General features: G+C 43.8%; 2 protein-coding genes and 1 pseudogene across 5 annotated transcripts in view; 2 read left to right on the forward strand and 1 right to left on the reverse strand.

The window, feature by feature from the left end:
• The window catches only part of ELF5 (E74 like ETS transcription factor 5), a 42,527-nt gene extending 35,282 nt beyond the window's left edge, over positions 1-7,245 (forward strand). For all 4 annotated transcript variants that reach the window (XM_057749684.1, XM_057749685.1, XM_057749686.1 and 1 more), the window contains 3 exons: positions 5,044-5,112; positions 6,084-6,279; positions 6,745-7,245. In XM_057749684.1, the coding sequence (XP_057605667.1) occupies positions 5,044-5,112; positions 6,084-6,279; positions 6,745-6,841 (362 nt within the window). In that variant the 3' untranslated portion in view covers positions 6,842-7,245. The remainder of the gene's footprint in view (positions 1-5,043; positions 5,113-6,083; positions 6,280-6,744) is intronic.
• A 9,885-nt stretch (positions 7,246-17,130) lies between these two features.
• On the forward strand, positions 17,131-17,245 carry LOC130829600 (small nucleolar RNA U3; annotated as a pseudogene).
• Positions 17,246-18,095: 850 nt separating this feature from the next.
• Positions 18,096-21,256, reverse strand: part of CAT (catalase) — a 39,564-nt gene continuing 36,403 nt past the window's right edge. The window contains exons 11-13 of the mRNA XM_057750094.1: positions 20,931-21,038; positions 19,031-19,114; positions 18,096-18,720 (exon numbers count right to left, since the gene is read on the reverse strand). Of these exons, the coding sequence (XP_057606077.1) occupies positions 18,655-18,720; positions 19,031-19,114; positions 20,931-21,038 (258 nt within the window). The 3' untranslated portion in view covers positions 18,096-18,654. The remainder of the gene's footprint in view (positions 18,721-19,030; positions 19,115-20,930; positions 21,039-21,256) is intronic.

The following is a 21,256-nucleotide window of genomic DNA, read 5'->3' on the forward strand; positions in this document are numbered from 1 at the left end:
GGCTTGATTGATGGTTCTTGTAGGACCACACTCACAGGCTGATAAGATGCAACGAGGAGAGGCTCAAGAAGACAGCGGGAGAACCATGGTGGATGGAGCAAGGGCTTGGGTCTGTGGCTTCCTCATCCTCCCCCAGACTCGGTTTCCTTGTCTATGAAATGGTGGGACCCTCACTGGGTCGTGATGAGTTCAAGTAACAGTGCGCACGAAGTGCCTGGCCTGTGCTCCAAATACTGGTACCCGTTAGCAATAACCATCACAATTACTAACCATTAGAGGCCTGTGGTTGGTAACGTCTACAAGGAATCTGAGCTCACTAAGTAGATCATGTTTGTAATTATAAGGTCATGGAGGATCTCACATGGCCCTGTTGATTCTGAAAATTAACCCTCATGGTTTCACTTCTGCAAATGGAGAAGGTTTACGAAAGGGAAGTGTGGAGCTTTCATTTTTTAAAAATGATGATGATGGCTCGTAGTTAATGAGACTCATGCAAAGGTGCTGGCCCGGGGCGGGGGGGGGGGGGACCTGGCAAACTAGTACAAAGTGGCATCCTGGGGCTTCAACCATTGTTCCCATCCATCTTCAATGGCTGTAAGATTAATAGCTATGGTCACCGTCTGTGAAACCCTTACTGTGTGCCCGGCATGGGGCTGGGCCGAATATTCTACATATGTGAACTTGTGTCATTCTCATCGTAACTTCACTAGGTAGTAATGTTACCCCCACTTGCATCTGAGGAACCTGGAGGTGCTGGAACCCACAAGCTACATGTCAACGCAGAGCTGAGATTCCGACTCATATCCTCAAAGTCTGTGCTCTTACATGCTGTGCTCTTCGCCACGTGCCTACAGGTTGCACGCACACGTGCACACACACAGCCTTCTGTTCACTCCGCTGTCCAGTCAGTTGAGACCTAAGACTCAGGACTCCCCTGGGTCTGATCCCAGCTCCACGATGATTCAGAGAACAGAAGATTTTCAACTTAGTACCTGCCAAAGGGGCCCAGGCCTGACAAGCCAGGAGACCGTCAGAACCGGCCCAAGTGATGCACCTCAGCCCCTCTGCACGTGATCTCTCCTCTCCACGCCCTTCCCCAGCTGCGCCGCAGAAGCGCCAGAGAACAAAGCCTAAGTGCCTGGCTTTGCCACTGGGCGTTCCCTGCTCCTGGCACGGGGCGCAGGCTCTATGGCTGGACGACTAGTGTCACAGGGACGCGCGCGTGATGAGCTCGATTTAGAAACTGCCACGCCAGCCTCCATCCCAGCTTCTGGAGGACAGTGGACCATGATTTCAATCAACAACTGAGAATATATCCTTTGGCCGCAGTTTAACAGTCTCCAGTTTCAAGGCAACCAAACCTCTCCAAATCCCACAGACAGCAGAGAGCCTGGGCCAGGTCCCCACTCACCCTGCGCCGGCACAGCCCAGCTGCAGGGACACAGTGACGAGGAAGATGGTTGTGAGACTAGGAGCCACCCCAGCACACACGGGCCTCCGCAGAGAAGTTTGGGGGCGTCGTGGTGCTGCTGCTGCCACCCGTGGCTGACCCTGGGGAGGTTTGCATTTGGGCACCTGCCTCACGTGGCCACGCACTGATGGCCTCAGCCCCTCTGCCCCCCTGCCCCCCACCTCCACCCCCAGCCAAAGAAGGCCTCCAGCCTAGCCGAGCTGTGACCACCTTCAAAGCCACCACTGAGAGCTAGGAGCAAATAGAATAGGATTGTTTATCTCTGGCAAGACCCACAAGGGGAAACTCCCACCGTTCCCATCACCCCACATCGGGCTGACCTATCCTGTGTGCAGCCTATCAAGCCAAATCTCTTCCATCCAAAGCACATTGGAGAAATCATAAAAATTTAAAGGGTGACTCTCTTGCTCCACTTCTTACCACTTTGGCATTTCAGTGAAAGCTTGTTGTCTAGTCACCGGTTAATAATTCACCTTTGTTTATCCCGACCGCTCCGGTTGTTTTCTCTCTTCCTAAAAGATGTTAAAACAATGGCCAGGTCTGCTCTGCAGGTGACGCCGCAGGGTGTGGCATTGGATCAGATGGGAGGGCAGAACCCTTTCTCGGTCTTGATCAACCTGCTCACCTGCGTTCACCTCTCTCCACCTGGCGGCAACCCCCCCCCCCACCGTCAGCTGATCTCACCTAAGCATTCATTGTAGTTTGGCCTTTACGCATGGGCCTGTTTTCCCACGTCAGTACAATTCCAGGCTATAACGTAGGAAAGGGTGAAGAGGCCGGAGGGACCCCAAAAATTGAAGTCACGCATGTCATACTTCATCCCCCTGAACGATGCGCTGCAGCTATTGGCACTGAGGACCCTGATGCGCACGTGATCTCAGCTCCGCGGTCAGGCAGGCACGTGACCCAGATGGTGCTCACCAAACATCACCAGGGCTCACTCCATCCCGCTCAAGCATCTTCTTGTTCGAGGGCTTTCTCCACGGGCTCTTATGACGCCTGCAACGTCACTCAGCACCTTCACCATCACCTCTAACCTCCCCCCCAGCTGCCTTCTCCTCCACAACATTTATCACCAGCTGAAGCAGCCCATGCTTATTCATTGGCTGTTCCTCACCACTTGGGTGTACATCCCCTGAGAGGAGAGACTGGGACCTGTTTCGTGCTGTCCATCCTGCACCCGCTACAGAAACTACACAGTGGCTCAGCACTCGTGAGCCTGTCAGTGAAGGGCCTCAGGGAGACACCCAGCCACTTGACACCTCTGTTTTCTTATATGTAAAATGGGGAGAGTAAGAAATGCGTCACAAGGGTGGGTGAGATTGGGTGAGCACCTGGCAGTAGCAAACACTCAACACATTTAGTAAGTATTCATTGCGTGTCTCTTGACCCCCTGCCATGTAAGACATGCTGAAGCAGGAGGTGCGAACATCCGCTTCAGAATGGAACTGCTCCAGGTCCAAGTCCCGGCTCCACCTCTGTGGGTGAAATTCGTAAACTCTCTGGGCTTCGGTTTCCTCCTTAACAAACGGAAATAGCCAAAATACCACACTAATAAGGCCCTGTCAGGGATTCAATGAGATGCTGTATGTGAAGCCCTTACCAAGCGCTTTGCATTTAGTAAGTGCTCTATTAACATCAGCTGTTAGTACAGGCGAACAATTACAGTAGAGGTAGCGTGGGGCCAGTGCTGGGACACAGAGCAACATACAGGTGCTGTGGGACAGAGAAGGGCTTGAACCCAGAGTGTGAGTTCCGAGAAGACTTCCTGAAGAGGTTTTGTGAGAGTGGAGTCAGCTGGGTGGAAGTGGGGAGCAGGGAGCCTGTGCAAAGGCGCTGAGGCAGGAGAAAGTCACGCTCCATTGGGACCATCTGACCCAAGAAGGGGAAAGAAGTTGGGGAGCAGCAAGAGATAAGCCTGGAGACCAGGGTGGAGGTCCCTGTGTGAAAGGCTTGACTAACATGCCAGTTTCTGCCCTGGAGACCACAGGGCACCATTGCAGGATGTCACACCAGGGAGTGACAAGACCCACTGGCACTGAGACAGGCCACTCTGGGCAGCGGTGTGATGCACAGGACACCTTTCCCTCCCTGGACGACGTACTTATTCTGTTGTTCAGTAGTCAGAGCATCATGTCCCTACAGCAGGAATGGTGAGGAAAGTGCAGTACAGTTTGTGGCTGCTCTGCAGCACTTACTGAGCACCTACTACGTGCCCAGCACTGCACTAGGCACTGGGGGGTCCACGTGGGAACACAAATCCCTGCCCTCTGGTGGGAAAAGTCAGCCAGTGAACAAAATAAGTAAGTAGGTAATACACTCCATGGTGATGACCATGACGGCCAAAAACAAAACTAGAACATGGAGTGTTGAGTATGGTGAGTGTGTGCAGTTCTAGCTCAGGCAGTCAGAGGAGGCCTCCCTGAGAAGGTGACCTTGAGCAAAGATGGAGATGTGGGCATGAGCCCGTGGACATCCAAGGAAAGAGCACAGAGGGCAAAGGGAGCCAGTGCCCCGAGGTGGGATGTGCCCGTGAGTTTCGGAAAGAGCCTGGAGGCCAGTGTGGCTGGAGCGGAAGTGGGCAAGGGGATGTGGGGGCGGGGAGGGGGGATCCGGTGCCACCTTTTGTTTTTCACTCATATACATTTTGGGGTTTTTTAAATTTTTTTTTAACTTTTTATTTTATATTGGAGTATTGTTGATTAACAATGTGTTAGTTTCAGGTGTACAGCGAAGTGATTCAGTTATACATATACATGTATCTATTCTTTTTCAAATTCTTCTCCCATTTAGGTTGTTACATAAGATGGAACAATACGGGTGTCTGACTGTTACAGCCTGAGTTGTCATTGAACTTGGCATTGAGTTCACACCTTGCTTTCTGCTATTCGTAAACTCTACTCTCTTTGCTTTTACCTGCGTCCCTTCTAGTCTGTTCTCCACACACTAGCCAGAGGGATCTTTTAAAAAAATAGATCTTGTCAAAGTCCTAGTCTTTGCATTACTCTTTGAATAAAATCCCACATCCTTACCGTATGCCCACATGACCTGCCGGTAGCCCACTGCCCGAGCACTGTCACCTACTGCCACCCCTGGGCATCCTGCAGACCTGCCTGGTCAGTACCCTTGGCTTTGCATGCGCTGCTCCTTCCCTCTGGAGACTCTCCCACCTCCCGACATCAGCTGAACGTGTCCCCTCCAGGAGGCCCACCCTGGCCACCCCATCCATCTACCGTGTGCTTTCGTCTGCCTTCATCCTCTATCTAATGCCTCCTTCCTTCATTACACTTACAACAATGGCGATTTGTGTTTTCCGGGTCCAATAATCCTGAACTTCCGCGTGAGCAGAGACCAGGTCTGTCTTGTTCACTTTCTGTCTTCAGCTCAGAGCCCGGAACCTGGCTCACAGTAGGGCCCTAAGTGTTGAACACGAGTGCTCCTTTAACCAAAGCACCCAGCATGAGGTCTCCTACCACAAAGGTGTCCGATTAATAGTTGCTCATTTGGTGTGATTTGAGGTCAGAATGTGGCCTCTAGAACCCTTCCTACATCTGTAAATCACTCTGTTGCAGGCACTGATTCCAGTTGCTTGAAAACAAGTGGCATCAAAAGTCAAGACTGTCACAGTCATAGTCGAACAAGTAAGTGTAAGACATGCCATTTGTCATTCCTAATTTCTTAAAACCACCCACGAGACAAAGTACCCTACTTTAATGAGCTTTGAAACTCAGTGTTTGAGTGGGACCTGTCATTTCCGAGAAATCAGAGCAGAGAAATTGGTGATTACTTTCATAAGTGTTAACAAAATCCAGCTTCTTTCTTTTCACTTGGAAATGGTATTAGGAGAATTAAGATAAAGAAATGTTCTAAGTGTGTTGAATTTCTGATTAAGAGTTTGTTTCTCCTGGTCTACTGTGGGTACTTCTCACTGAAGTACTCCTGGGTGGTAGCAAAGAAACCCCATGAGCTGGCCATTCTGTTAGCTTTCCCAGCACTAAGACAGATCTACCCAGGAGAGTCAAGCCTGCTAGGCTTGGTTCTAACCATGTTATAGGTATTAAATCATACTCCTCTTACCTGTGCTTACTAACCCATCTTAGAAGATAACTGGAGAGATTTGGTTTCTGAGCTAGAAGAGGTGAATTCAGGACCCAAGCCCAGCCAGTCAGGCTCCAGAGCCGGTCTTCACTATGATACAATGGAACAAGAGAAATACCAGTTTTTCGTGAAAAACACAGCTGTCGGATTAGTCCCGCCAGACAGTTGTAACTATGGGAATCTCAGGGCAACCCTACTCTTTGGCAGAAAGAAGAATGAAAACATCACTCGACTGCCATTTCATTAATTCCGTAAGAGTTGGTCGGGAGTTCCACAGAGCCGAGAAGTTTCCTGAGCCAGTGTTGCTGGTCGACATAAATTGGGTGTCTCCGTTTTGTATTGCTTTAGTAGAAGAGGACGTTTCACAGCTCAGGGAGGTTCCAAGTCGAGTGCTCGGTCATAATTTTGGGAAATAACTCCACAAAGGAGCAATTCTCATGGGTTCATGAGAAGCTGTACAACTCTTCGATGTTTTTTTTAATTTTTAACTAACTTTTTTCTTCCTTCCCTGAAGGCCTCCAGAGTTCTCATCTATGGGAATTTGTGCGAGACCTGCTTCTATCTCCTGAGGAAAACTGTGGCATTCTGGAATGGGAAGATAGGGAACAAGGTATTTTTCGCGTGGTTAAATCAGAAGCCCTGGCGAAGATGTGGGGACAAAGGAAGAAAAATGACAGAATGACGTATGAAAAGTTGAGCAGAGCTCTGAGGTAAGTGAATAGCACGAAATGCCATGAGCCTTCAAGCAGAGTTATATAAAATGGCCAGCTGTAGAAAATTAAACTGTTTTTGCAGCTTTTTACTTGATAACCAAAAGGTCATGAGACAACACTTTGGCTCTTAGTTACAGGTGGGATTAGGGTTTGTAAACTGACACGCCACCCTTTCCACTCTTGGCAGTGTTCCTTGGGGATCACTCTGAAGCCAGGCCATCACACACACACACACACACACACACACACACACCCCAACATGTTTTGAACCAAATGTGGTGAGGTTCAGTCTTCAAGATGTCTGGGAAAGGTTTAAGTGTAAGTTGATAAGAGGGTGTGAAAATACCAGGGTAACCAAAGACCAGCCTCGTCACTTGAGAGGAATGAGGAGAGTGTTTATGTTCTGTTGTTTTCCCGGGGTGTGAACCCTCCCCCACATTTCTCTTCTGCTGTCTTTCACAGGTACTACTATAAAACGGGAATTTTGGAACGGGTCGACAGAAGATTAGTATACAAATTTGGAAAAAACGCACACGGGTGGCAGGAAGACAAGCCATGATCTGCTCCATCATCAAGCTCATTTCATGGATTTCTGTCTTTTAAAACAATAGGTTGCAATAGACATTGAAAGTTATTTTTTTTTAAAGCCTGAAAACGTGCTGATAAAATTTCTCCACATCTCAGCTTACACTTTGATTCAGAGTTGTTGGTGTATACTGGGGGGTTGATGACAGCAACCCTTAAGAAATTTTCTTTTTTTTACCCGAGGGGAGGAGGGGATGACCTTTTGTGGTACCCTGACCAAACATCACTTCCCTAACGAAGAGTTGCAGAACCACAACGCCCAGCGCCATTGGTGCTGCTCAGAGGAGAAGGACCAATTCTGCCGTTAGAGGCTCATCTGGTGCTCCCATTCCAAAGGCTCAAAAGTTTCCACATAGTTAACTGTGGCAGCTCACAGAGTGAAAACAAGTGATTAGTTTGTAGTTAATATTGTAGAAGGGGGTGAGATGTAGGTAAGACAAACACACTGTAGATTTTGAATCATTAAAGTGAAATTCCATAGAAATGTGTCTTAATTAGTATGGGGGCTAAGCTGTCAAGCTGGTACGTAATTCGGTTTAGCATAGGTTAATAGTGAGTTTCTTAACCAGAACATCTTTCTGTCCACTCAGCAAAACACCCCCAGTCATCCTTCCAGAGTAACACACTTAAAATTAGGCACGTTCTTAATTCTTGCTGAGTTTATTCCCCCTCTTCTCCTAGGTGGGTGGCATCAGATGTGCAAAGAGTTAGTTGACAGACATTTGCATTAATTTCCAAACCACTGCTGTTTCTGTGATTCAAGCTGTCAACACAATAAAACTGTATTTCATTGATTCTGTTTGTGGGCAAGACGTTAAACCTTCACAGAACTGGGAATGTCTTGACGGCTCTGTAATGGCCATTTGAATTATGAGTCTCTCTTTGTCTCCTGACCTGATGTGTACGCATATTTCCTTGACAAAAATAGTGACCGTGGAGTCACACCAGTGAATGTTCACGGGTTAAAGTCTGCACTGACGTTTTCTCATCAGTCACTGGTAGGTGAGCCATTAGAGATCTCCAACTAGGTGGACTGCCCCAGGACTCCTTCCCCAGAGCAGGAAGCTTCGTGTGACGAGGCGCTGAACCACAATACAGGCTGAGGGCCTTCACCTTAGAGTTTCATGTCAAAAGTAACTTGTTTTTAAAAATGTTAATGACTGTAAAATAGCCTATTTTTTGGATTCATGTGTTTTCCAGGTGGATACAGTTTGTAAACAATGTGAATAAAATATTTAACATGCTACACTGTCTCTGTATTGTTCAATTTTCAGCAAGGCCAACTCCGCAAACATTGACCGAGTTTGATGACAAACCTTTGATGACCCTTCCATTTTCTAGCATTTAGGACATGGAGGTTCCTAGAGAGCCCCGAAAGATACAAGAAATATATGGCGTGATCCTCCCCACCAGCTCTCCATCCTAAGACAGAGGTCCCCTCACGAGATGGAACACATGGTCCAGTGGGCCTACAGCTATGTTTTTGTTTGGTGCACACACACACACACAATGTTTTTTGCTTGTGTTTTGAGGCTTATTTTGAATTAGTTGCCTTATTTAAAAATCAGCAGATTTACAGACAAATCCAGATTACCAATTTCTTCTTATAAAAATCGGATCTGGGGACTTCCCTGGTGGCGCAGTGGTTAAGAATCCACCTGCCAATGAAGGGGACACGGGTTCAATCCCTGATCCGGGAAGATACCACATGCTGCGGAGCAACTAAGCCCGTGCACCACAGCTACTGAGCCTGCGCTCTAAAGCCGGTGAGCCACAACTATAGAGCCTGTGTGCCACAACTACTGAAGCCCACATGCCTACAGCCCGTGCCCCACAGCAAGAGAAGCCACTGCAATGAGAAGCCCGTGCACAGTAATGAAGAGTAGCCCCGGCTCGCTGCAACTAGAGAAAGCCCGAGTGAAGCAATGAAGTCCCAACGCAGCCAATAAATAAAATTAATTAATTAATTAATTTTAAAAAATCGGATCTGGCACCACTAGTTTCTCGGTGCCCATGGCAGTAATTTTCTGGACCTGAATGGAAGAGCATCTGGTCACCGCTTCATGCGGCCTCAGATGCTGAACGTTGTTCTCGCACTGCTGTTGGTTTGAGGGATTTTTTTTTTAATACAATTTGTAAAGGTTACACTCCATTTACAGTTACGACAAAATATTGGCCATATTCCCCATGTTGTACAATACATTCTCGTACCTGTTTTATACCCAGTAGTTGGTGCCTCCCACTCTCCCACCCCTGTTTTGCCCCTCCTGCACTGGTAGCCACTAGTTTGTTCTCTATATCTGTGAGTCTGCTTCTTTTCTGTTACATTCACTGGTTCGCTGTATTTTTTAGATTCCACATATAGGTCATATCATACAGTATTTGTCTTTCTCTGACTTATTTCACTAAGCATCATGACCTCCAAGCCTACTCACGTTGCTTCAAATGGCAAAATTTCATTCTTCTTTACGGCTGAGTAGTATTCCATTGTATATATGTACCATATTTTCTTTATCCATTTGTCTGTTGATGGACATTTAGGTTGATTCCATACCTTGGCAATTGTAAATAATGGTGCTATGAACATTGGAGTGCATGTATCTTTTCGAGTAAGTGTTTCTGTTTTTTTCTGATATATGCCCAGGAGTGGAATTGCTGGAAAATAGACATGGTAGGTCTATTTTCAGTGTTTTGAGACACCTCCACACTGTTTTCCACAGTGGCTGCACAAGTGTACAGTGTTTAGGGTTTTTTGGGTTTTGTTTTTCATACATCCAGAATGCTTCTACATTTTGAAATGGGGACCCCTGTCCTGGCCAGGTGAAGAGGGAAATACCCTGTTGATGGACTGGATCAAAGCTCACAGTCCAGTTGAAAGAAGAGACTATCCAGGAAATTGCAAATTAGCTAACAGGAGGGTAGCTGGGAGCTTTCAGGCAACGAGCTTGGCAGAGAAGCAGCAGAACCAAGAAGTTCTGGGGGATGGCAGGGACTGAGGTGGGGGCAGGGCAGGCAGCAGTGGACAGTACTAAGGAGTCACTCACTACCTAAGAGATGCTGCCCTACCCCAAAGGAGGGCATCAGGTGATTCAGACAACACAAAACTTAATCCCTCTGCTACTCAATAAATTTTCATTTTATAAAACCATTAAACTGGCATCGTCTTTGTATGCGTTTCCCAGAGCTGCCCAAAACAAATCACCAAATGTGGTGGCTTAAAACAATGGGAATTCATCGTCTCACAATTCTGGAGGCTGAGTCCAAAATCAAGGTATTGGCAGGGCCATGCTCCCTCGATAGGCTCTAGGGAAGGCTCCTTCCCTGCCTCTTCCAGCTTCTGGAGCCTCCAGGTGTTCCTTAGCTTGTGGCTGTAAAATTCCAATCTCTGCCTCCATCTTCATATAATCTGCCCCTCCTCCTCCCCTCTGGTCTCTTAGAAGCACACTAATCTTTGATCATCCAGGACAATCTCATCCGGAGACACTCACAAAAACCTTTTTTCCAAAGAAAGTCACCTTCACAGGTTCCTGAGGTTAGGACACGGACATATTCTTTTAGGGACCATCATTCAACCCACTATACCCTTTAAAATGTGAGTTTTACTTAAACATATAGTTTCATAATGCAATTGATTCAGGGGCAGAGAATACAAGGACTATTTAAAATGCCACACTTTAAGCAAGCAATAACATAGGAACAACAACAAAAACAAAAAAGACAAGGAAAAATTCACTTATCAAACAGTCAAATGAGAGAATAAGTATTTCCTTTGCTAGAAAGGATCACAATGGAGCTTTCCACATGCGATTGGTTAAAATTCTCAAAAACTCAAAGGTATACAGAACTTTTGAGTTCACCTCTACTAACCTTTCACATCTATAAAAGCTCTGAAAAGGATTTTAAAGCCTTCAATTTGTCTTATCAGATCATTTTAAATGGAACATGGCCCTGTGCCCTTATCGTGAACTAAGAGGCAAAGAAATGGCCAAGCAGCTTGGCCATTGTTTTTCTTTCAGAAAAGCGAGTGCTAAGAAATTTTTAAAACTCATTTCTGTAGCACAGATTACAAGTTAGAGTGATGCCCCTTTATCTGGGAAAGGAAAAAATTAATGTGTTTTAAATTGAAATTCTGACACTGGATTTGAAAGCAACAAGGTGATCCCTCAGTGTTTCTATAAGCCCAGACCAAGCGTTTTATTTTATTTTATTATTTTATTTTTAAAGCTCTTTGTTGGAGTATAATTGCTTTACACTGTTGTGGCAGTTTTTGCTGTACAACAAAGTGAATCAGCTGTATTTCTACATATATCCCCATATCCCCTCCCTCCTGCGACTCCCTCCCACCCTCCCTACCCCAGCCCTCTATGTCATCACCCATCATCGAGTTGATCTCCCTATATTACACAGCAGCCTCCCACTAGCTATCTGTTTTACATTTGGTGGTGTATATATGTCAGTGCTACTCTCTCACTTCGTCCCAGCTTCCCCTTCACCCCCACGCCATGTCCTCAAGTCCATTCTCTACATCTGCATCTTTATTCTTGCCCTCTCACTGGGTTCTTCAGTACTGCTTTTTTTAGATTCCATATATATGAGTTAGCATACGGTATTTGTTTTTCTCTTTCTGGCTTACTTCGCTCTGTATGACAGACTCTATGTCCATCCACCTCACTACAAATAACTCAATTTCATTCCTTTTTACGGCTGAGGAATATTCCATTGTATATATGTGCCACATCTTCTTTATCCATTCATCTGTCGATGGGCATTAAGGTTGCTTCCATGTCTGGCTATTGTAAATAGTGCCGCAATGAACATTGTGGTACATGTTTCTTTTTGGATTATGGTTTTCTCAGGGTATATGCCCAGGAGTGGGATTGCTGGGTTATATGGTAGTTCCATTTTTAGTTTTTTAAGAAACCGCCATACTGTTTTCCATCGTGGCTCAAGCCCTCATTTTAGAAGAGCAAGTAATAGATTTTAAAATACCAGGAGTCAATTTTTAGAGAGTGGCATGCCAGAAGATGAGTGAAAATGCCTCTTAAGAAGGTGAGAATGTGAGATATGGAAAGACATGTCCACACAGGAACATGTACACAAATGTTCATAGCAGCATTAGTCACAGTAGCCAAAAAAGTGGAAAAACCCAAATGTCTATCAACTGATTAACGGATCAGTAAAACACAGCTTATCCACACAATGGAATATTATTTGGCAATAAAAGGAAGTGAAGTACTGATCCATGATACAACATGTAAGACTCTTGGTAACATTATACTAAGTGAAAGAAGCCAGTCACGAAAGATCACATGCTGTACGATTCCATTTAAATAAAATGTGCAATGTGTAGGCAAATCTGTAGACAGATTTGTGATGGCCAAGGTTGCAGGGCAGGATTACGTTGGGGGAACGGTGAGTGCCTGCTAATGGGTGCAAGGTTTTTTAGGGGGTGACTGAGATGTTCTAAAATTTACGGTGGTGTTGATTGCACAACTCTGTGCATATACTTAAAGCCCTTAATTATACACTTCAAGTGGGTGAAGTTTATGGTATGTGAATTCTATCTCCAAAGAAAGCTGGGTTGTTTTTTTTTTTTAAAAGAAGGTGTCAATGATCAACTGTTTCAAACAGTGTTAAGAGGCCACGGAAGGTAAGGATGCCAATGGATCACTGGGCTTTGGGGGGGGAGGGGATAAAATACACAAAATTTTACCACTTTAACCATTTTTCAGTGTACAGTTCAGTAGCAAATACATTGATGCTGTTGTGCAACCATCACCACCATCTATCTCCAGAACTCTTCCATCTTCCTAAGCTGAAACTCTGTAACCATTAAATATGAATTCCCCATTTCTCCCCTCCCCTTAGCCCCTGGCAACCACCATACTACTTTCTGTCTTTGTGTATTTGACTATTCTAGGTACCTCATATAAGTAGCATCATACCATAGTTGTCCTTCTGTGTCAGACTTATTTCACTTAGCACAATGTCTCCAAGGTTCATCCATGTGGTAGCGTGCATCAGGATTTCCTTCCTTTTTAAGGCTGAATAATATTCCATTGTCTGGATATACATTTTGTTTCTCCATTCATCCATCAATGGACCCTTAAGTTGTTTTCACTTTTTGGCCCTTGTGAATCATGCTACACATTGTACACATATCTCTTCAAGTCCCTGCTTTTGGTGATATACCCAGAAGTGGAATTGCTGGATGAAACCACTGGATTTTAGTGGCATGGAAGTCATCGGTGACCTTGGCAAGGGCAGTCTGCTTGTAGGTTCAAGAAAGGACCGAAGGAAGTGAAGATAGCAAGTAAAGGCAACTCTTGTCAGATATTGGGGAGCAGAATAAAGGGGGCAATAACAAGAGAGGCCTATGAGATCAAGAGAGGATTCGAGGAGATGTACAGCAGCAGCTCTGCATGCTAAGAGGAATGATGCAGAATTGCAGAGCAGGCAGGAGGGCGTGGACCAGTGCACATAAAGGGGGCTAACTTTCAGTATGGGCAGAACTCATCTGTGTCAACAGGAAGGAAAGACAAGCACGTGGATGTTGATGCCGGCAAGGTGGAGGGCTTTGGTGGAGGAAAAGATAAGGAAGTTATACAATCCTTGATGAACGAGTAGCAGAGGGAGTGGGAAAGTTTATTGGGGAAGGAAAGACAGATTTCCAGGCCGTGCTGAGGGCCCATTTGAGGTTGTGGTCAAATTTTTAAAAACCCACTTTGTAGGGCTGTGTTTTGCTCCTGCCACGGTCATTTCCAGTGTAAGAAATGAATGCGTGAAAGGCCTAGTTTACCGAGGCTGGATTCTGAAGTAATTATAAAATCTAAACAGAGTAAGAGGGAAAGTAAGGACAAGAGAGCAATGACCAGGGAAGTTTCTAGTGGTGTTGAAGAACTGCTGGAAGGGGAGGCCTATGGGAAATTAGGTCAATGTTCAGATATGTCCACACACACACACACACACACACACACACACACACAGTTGGCTCTGTGGGTACAGTACACTGCTTCACCCTTTGACTTTGGGCTTAACTGTGTGACTTGTTTTGGCCCATGAAATATTAGTGGTGTGATATGAACGAAGGCTTGAAAATGCACTTGTGCAATTCGAACTGCAATCTCGATTTCTTGAGAAAGGAAAAACATGTTTCCTTTTCTTGCATTCTTGCACTTTTGCCGTTATTGTAAGCTAGCCATCACCATGGGTCCCGTGTATCTTAACGTGACTTAAAAGGAATATCATTAGATAGTAATCCCCAGGAAGTAAAACCCAAATGTAGACGTTAACCTCATCAGTATTTATATTTGAAAATTACAAAATAGGTCTCCAGAGTAAAACTGGAGACACTTCCATGCATTAGATTTTTACATATGGAAACATGTTAGATACATGTAATTAACCAACTTAGTTTTAGACTACAGAATAGAACAAAGCAGAAAATTAGCTCAAAAACACTGTGTTTATAACCAATATTTAAATAACCTTTTTCCATCATCAAAGTATATTAATTTTTATAACTTTATCTTATATATTTAATAAAGAGATATAACTATAGTAAAGTTACTATATTGAAAGTATTCACCATTGGGTACAAATGGATAAATTTATTTTCTATGTCTACAAATATAACAGTTTCCAAGCACATTCAAATACAGAAAGAATTTAAGCAGGAGAGTTTTGATAGGAGAGTAAACGAGTTTGAGCTAAAAGATTGATAATTTGTATCTACTAATGTCTAATGGTTTCCTGACGCCCAAGATCTGATTCCTAAGAGTAAACACAAACTTGTTTTAAAGATCTGAGATGAAGGGAATAAGGATTTTCAAGGAAAACAGGTTTTCATTTAGCATTCAGAACTCATCTTTAAAGTGTCCCCCTTGGGGCTTCCTAGGTGGCGCAGTGGTTAAGAATCCGCCTGCCAATGCAGGGGTCACGGGTTCGATCCCTGCTCCAGGAAGATCCCACATGCCACGGAGCATCTAAGCCCATGCGCCACAACTATTGAGCCTGTGCTTTAGAGCCTGTGAGCCACAACTATTGAGCCCATGTGCTGCAACTACTGAAGCCCACGTGCCTAGAGCCCGTGCTCTGCAACAAGAGGAGCCCGCACACCACAATGTGGAGGAGCCCCCACTCACCGCAACCAAAGAAAGCCCGTGCACAGCAAAAAAGAAAAAAAAGACCCAACAGAGCCAATTAAATTAATGACTTAATTAATTAAAAAAGAATGTAAAGCAATTATATTCCAATAAAGAGCTTAAAGAAATAAGAAAAAGAAAACATTAAAGTGTCCCCCTTGATTTTCAAGCATGATAGGCAAACACAGGTTAAAAAAAAAGGAAAAAACTTGAGGTTCTGAGCCCTATGGTAAAAACTCATAATCAAAAAAACTATAATGAATTCAGTAAAATTGCAGGATACAAAATTAATATTCAGAGATCTGTCACAGTTCTATGCACTAACAACAAACTATCAGAAAGAGAAATTAAGAAAACTATCCCATTTACAACTGTATCAAAAAGAATAAAATACCTAGGAATAAATCTAAGTAAGGAGATAAAAAAGCTTGTACTTGGAAAACTATAAGACACTGATGAAAGAAACTGAACACAAACAGATGGAAAGATATACCACATTCATGGATTAGAAGAATTAATGTTGCTAAAATGACCATACTACCCAAGGCAATCTACAGATTCAATGGAATCTGTATCAAAATACCAACAGCATTCTTCACAGAACTAGAACAAATAATTCTAAAATTTGTGTGGAAACACAAAAGACCCCAAATAGCCAAAACAATCTTGAGAAAGAACAAAGCTGGAAGTACCATGGTCCCTGACTTCAAACTATACTACAAAGCTACAGTAATCAAAACAGTATGTCACAAAAATAGACATATAGATCAATGGAACAGAACAGAAGCCCAGAAATGAACCTACATCTATCCAGGTGATTAACACACAACAAAGGAAGTAAGAATATACAATGGGGAAAACATGCCTCTTCAATAAATGATGCTGGGAAAATTGGACAGCTACATGCAAAAGAATCAAACTGGACCACTCTCTCACACCGTGCACAAAAATATTTTCAAAATGGATTAAAGACTTAAATGTAAGACCTGAAACCATAAAATGTCTAGAAGAAAACAAGCAGTAAGCTCTTTGATACTGGTCTTGGTAATTTTTTTTTTTTTTTTTGGATCTGTCTCCTCAGGCAAGGGAAACAAAAACAATAATAAAAAAATGGGACTACATCAAACTAAAAAGTTTTCGCACAGCTAAGGAAACTATCAATAGAACAAAAAGGCCACCTACTCAATGGGAGAAGATATTTGCAAACAATCTATCTGATAAGGGGTTAATATCCAAAATATAGAAAGAACTTATATAGCTCAACAACAACAGCAACAAAAAACTTGATTTAAAAATGGGCAGAGGACCTGAACAGATATTTTCCCAAAGAAGACATACAGACAGTAATCAGGCACATGAAAAGATGCCCAACATCACTAATTATCAGGGAAATTCAAATTCAAACCACAATGAGATACACTTGTCAGAACGGCTAACATCAAGAAAGACAACAAGTAACAAGTATTGGCAAGGATGTGCAGAAAAGTGAACCTGCAGTTGGTGGGAATGCAAACTGGTGCAGCCACTATGGAAAACAGTATGGAGATTCCTCAAAACTTTTTAAAAAAACTACCACATGATCCAACAATTCCCCTCCTGTGCATTTATCTGAAGAAAACAAAAACACTAATTGAAAAGATATATACACCCCTATGTTAACTGCAGCATTATTTACAATAGCCAAGATATGGAAACAGCCTAAGTGCCTATCAATAGATGAATGGATAAAAAGATATAATATATAATGGAATATCACTCGGCCATAAAAAAGAATAAAACCTTGCCATCTGCAACAGCATGGATGGACCTAGAGGGTATTACACTAAGTGAAGTAAGTCAGAGAAAGACAAATTCTGCACGATTTCATTTATAAGCGGCATCTAAAAAACAAAACAAATGAACAACCATAACAAAGTTGTCAGAGAGGAGGGTGGGGGGGGAGGAAAGAAATAGGTGAGGGAGATGAAGATGTACAAACTTCCAGTTGCAAATAAATGAGTCATAGGTGTGAAATGTACAGTGTGGGGTGTATAGTCAATAACCATATAATATCTTTGTGTGGTATCATATGTATCATAACCAGACTTACAGTGGTGATCATTTTGAAATGTACAGAATCAAGACTATACTTTCAGGGATCATTTCTATAGTTTGTGAAATGTAGAGAATCACTGTATATTTCAGTGATTTTGAATCACTATGTTGTGTAACAGGAACCAACACGGTGTTGTAGGTCATTTACACTTCATCAAACAAACACCCTCAGAAAAAGAGATCAGATTTGTGGTTACTAGCAGGTGGGGGGCAGAGGGAAGGGGAAATGGATAAGGCAGTCGAAAGGCACAAGCTTCTAGTTATAAGGTGAATAAGCACCAGGTGTGTAATGTACAATACGGTAAATATCATTACACTACTGTACGCTATGTGTGAACGTTGTTGAGAGTAAATCCTGAGTTATCACAAGAAAGAAATTTTTTTTCTTTCTTCACTTTTGTATCTATATGAGATGATGAATGTTAACTACACTTTTTTTTTTTTGGCTGCACAGTGCAGCTTGCAGAATCTTAGTTCTGAAACCAGGGACCTAACCTGGGTCCCTGGCAGTAAGAACAGCAGGTCCTAACCACGGGACTGCCAGGGAACTCCCATGAACTACACTTATTGTGATAATCATTTCATGATGTATGTGAGTCAAATCATTATGCGGTACACCTTTAATTTATACAGTGCTGTATGCCAATTACACATCAATAAATCTGGGAAGAAATAAAGGAAAAAAATCAAAGTAAAACAAAGTAAAACTCATAATTAGATAAAGAAGTGAACTAATGAACAAGAGATCTCAGTAAGTTTCAAAACTGGGAAATTTGCTGCTTTTGCAATAGAATAAAGTTCTGGTCCCCTGTATCTCAGAGTCTGTGTCTAAAGGCTACTGGTTTAAACAAATAACATACTATCCTTGTGAAGCTGGTATTTGCAATTATAAGGGTAAGTAGCTGATAACAGATGATATTCAGATTAAGAGTCTTGAGACATGCCAAGTTATATATGGAGCCTAAAGAAATCAAATACCAGTCTTCCATTTTTATTTACAGATTATTTTATTGTAAAAAGGTAAGCAATTACAAATCAGTCTGTTGCAAAATCAATGCTATGTTAGCATAAATGTAATTCCAAGTTTTAAAAAATCTGATCACTTCCAAACAGGAATAACCTTTAAGCCATGATGGTACCGAAGTTATTTTCAAAAGACACTGACGTGTCCTTCCTATAAGGAACTTAGGAAATTAAAATTTCTCAGCGGATTATCTTTACCTTTTCTTCTTACATAATCACAGTCACATTTTTATACAATAGGCCATGAGATGATATGTAAACATATTAATTTCATCAAGATTTTTTCTTATCAAATAAAATCATATTTCTGCTAGAAACTTTCATTCTGGTCATTTACCCCTAGGAATACAGCATTACAAGCCATTATCACATTATTTGCTATGGAAATCTGGGCTATCAGGTTACAGACATAAACTTGCATTTGCACAGGAGCATCTTCCATCCAGCGATGAGTGGGGACGTACGTGAATACTGCTTTGCTTCATAGGCAGACGGCAACGTGGTGCGGGATCAGGGCCTCCGACCCTCACAGATTAGCTTTCTCCTTTGCAGCCAGGTGAGACCCATGCTGCACATAAGTGTGAATAGCGTTCTGTTTCAAAAGAGCAAGACCAGCAGGTTAATGACCTTGGGCAGCAACGTGGTATTTATCCTAGCTTTCATCTGTGCTCAGATGAAAATAACCATTCAGAATCTGTTCACCTTAGACTGTCTTCTACGGCCCAGGGCTAAAACAAAGAGCATGTGCTTTCCAGGTGAGTTCTTATATCTCAAATGAGATTGTGAACAGCTACTTAAGAAACAGAATAGCTGTCCCCGAAGAGAACCATCGTAAAAGGAAACGCAACTACGCCTGCCCACGACACACACCCTCTGCGGCCGCCGGGCTGCTCTGGGCTCACCTTAGGCTTCTCGGCGTTGTATTTGTCCAGAAGATCCTGGACGCGGGCCCCATAGTCAGGATGGACATCACTGAAGTTCTTAACCTGAAACCAAATGAAAATAATGTAAGCACTGCCCTAGCCCCCTGCTACGCCAGTCCCCAGCGTCTGCCTCACGGGGTTTACTCCAGAGCGGAGGAAGGACACCTCCACAGAAGGCAGAACCACACAGCGTCTACCAGCACAGAGTAAGACCCGGGTCCCGGACATATCCTGGCTGAGCAACCTTGGATAAGTTACTCATCCAAGCTTCAACACCACTCCTCATGAAATAAGTGAGATAATTAAATTCACCTCACAGAGTTCACTCCCCACAAAAATAAGTGAGATTAAATCTACCTCGTAGAATATTTTGAGAAAAATGCACTATGAGGTGAGCTACATTGACAGCTTGTAATGAGCTGACCTCAGAGGAACATGACAAGTTACAGTGATCCGTATCAAGAAATGGGCCCAGACACTGCCTGAATTTAAAGTGAGGTACACAGACACTGGCCCCTGCTGGGCAACTTCGCATACTTCAAGCAGGAATTCCAGACCATGGCCTGGCAGCTTCAGCATATGCGAGAGGAGAAGGCCAAGGCTTCGAGCCCAATTCTCTACTTACAAATGGTCTTACTCGTTCTTACCAGTAAGAGGAGAAAAAACCCGCCCCACCTATCTCACAGGGCACTGTCAGGCTCTCTGCCCAAGACAGCAAGAAGTGCTAGTGCCACAGGGACTTAAAGGGTTATGCTTCATACACACCCTCTTGAAACACAGTTATAGAAATCTGCCTGCAGGGAGAGCACCGGGCCTGCTGGTACTTGCCTCCAGGCCTTAGGACACATCCCAGACAGCTGCCCCTATGCACAGAGAAGCAGCAACCAAGAGACCAGGAAACAGCGGGGGCTCCTAAACTTACAAGAGGCTGACCCCTGTGGCAGGCTGGGAAACCACAAGTGAGCACACACCACAGGAGCTACCATCAGAAATACCTTAGCTCAAAAGTTCAGCCTGAGTTTTTGGAAGCAGCTCAGTTCTCACCCCAGAAAACGTGCGAGTTTCTAGTTGCTTCTGAAGGAAGGTCAGTTTCTAGTTGCTTCAAGCAGTCAGGCAGACTTCAAACCACAAAAATGTAATCTGTATTTCTTATCATCTAAAGTCTAAGCAAAATTGCGGCAGGACCCACATTTTGATATGGGACATTACTCTCTTACATGGAACTTGCCTGCAGTCAGACTGAAACAGCCTATAAGAGATAATTCACCCTAAACTCAGCTAAATTATTACACACTGGACAAAGAACTAAGGGTCAACGGATACAGCATATCTACTGGAGGTAAAACACAGAGAGGGACTTCCCTGGTGGCGCAGTGGTTAAGAATCCACCTGCCAATGCAGGGGACACAGGTTCAATTCCTGCTCCGGGAAGATCCCACATGCCGCGGAGCAACTAAGCCCGTGCACCACAACTACTGAGCCTGCGCTCTAGAGCCCATGAGCCACAACTACTGAGCCCACGTGCCGCAACTACTGAAGCCCATGCGCCTAGAGCCTGTGCTCCACAACAAGAGAAGCCACGGCAATGAGGAGCCCGAGCACCTCCAATGAAGAGTAGCCCCTGCTCACGGCAACTAGAGAAAGCCCACGTACAGCTACGAAGACCCAACACAGCCAATAAATAAATAAATAAATCTATAAAAAAATACACAGAGAGAGAAAAGAATCAGAGGTTGATTGGGGGTTCATACTGATTTTTCACGTCGGCTTAGCTCAAGTAAAATAGAAATGACACTTCCTTTGAAGGGTTTTCTCACACAGCTGTACTCTCTTCTCCTGCCAGCAGGTGTCACCCTTCAGCTTACAGAGTATCACTCACCGCTTTCCTCTGGATAAAAAGTTGTGCATCTTTCAGATGGCCGGCGATGTTCTCACACAGGCGCTTCCTCTGCTCTTCATTCAGAACATTCAAATAGAAAGCCCGCACCTGCTCATTGAAAACAGAGTGCAGAGAATCAAATACTGTAACCACTTTATCACGAACAAAACTCACCACAATGCCACTTTTGAAACGAAGATGCAAGATTTCTCGTTGGTATAAGAATGAAAAAACAGCTTTAGAATTTAAGAATAATTTAAAATTATAGTTGAAACTGTCACATGTTGAGTTCCTCACTTTTTGTTTTATTTTATTTTAAGCAAAAC

Source organism: Hippopotamus amphibius, chromosome 9 (assembly GCF_030028045.1).
Source record: "Hippopotamus amphibius kiboko isolate mHipAmp2 chromosome 9, mHipAmp2.hap2, whole genome shotgun sequence".
Lineage (NCBI taxonomy): Eukaryota > Metazoa > Chordata > Mammalia > Artiodactyla > Hippopotamidae > Hippopotamus > Hippopotamus amphibius.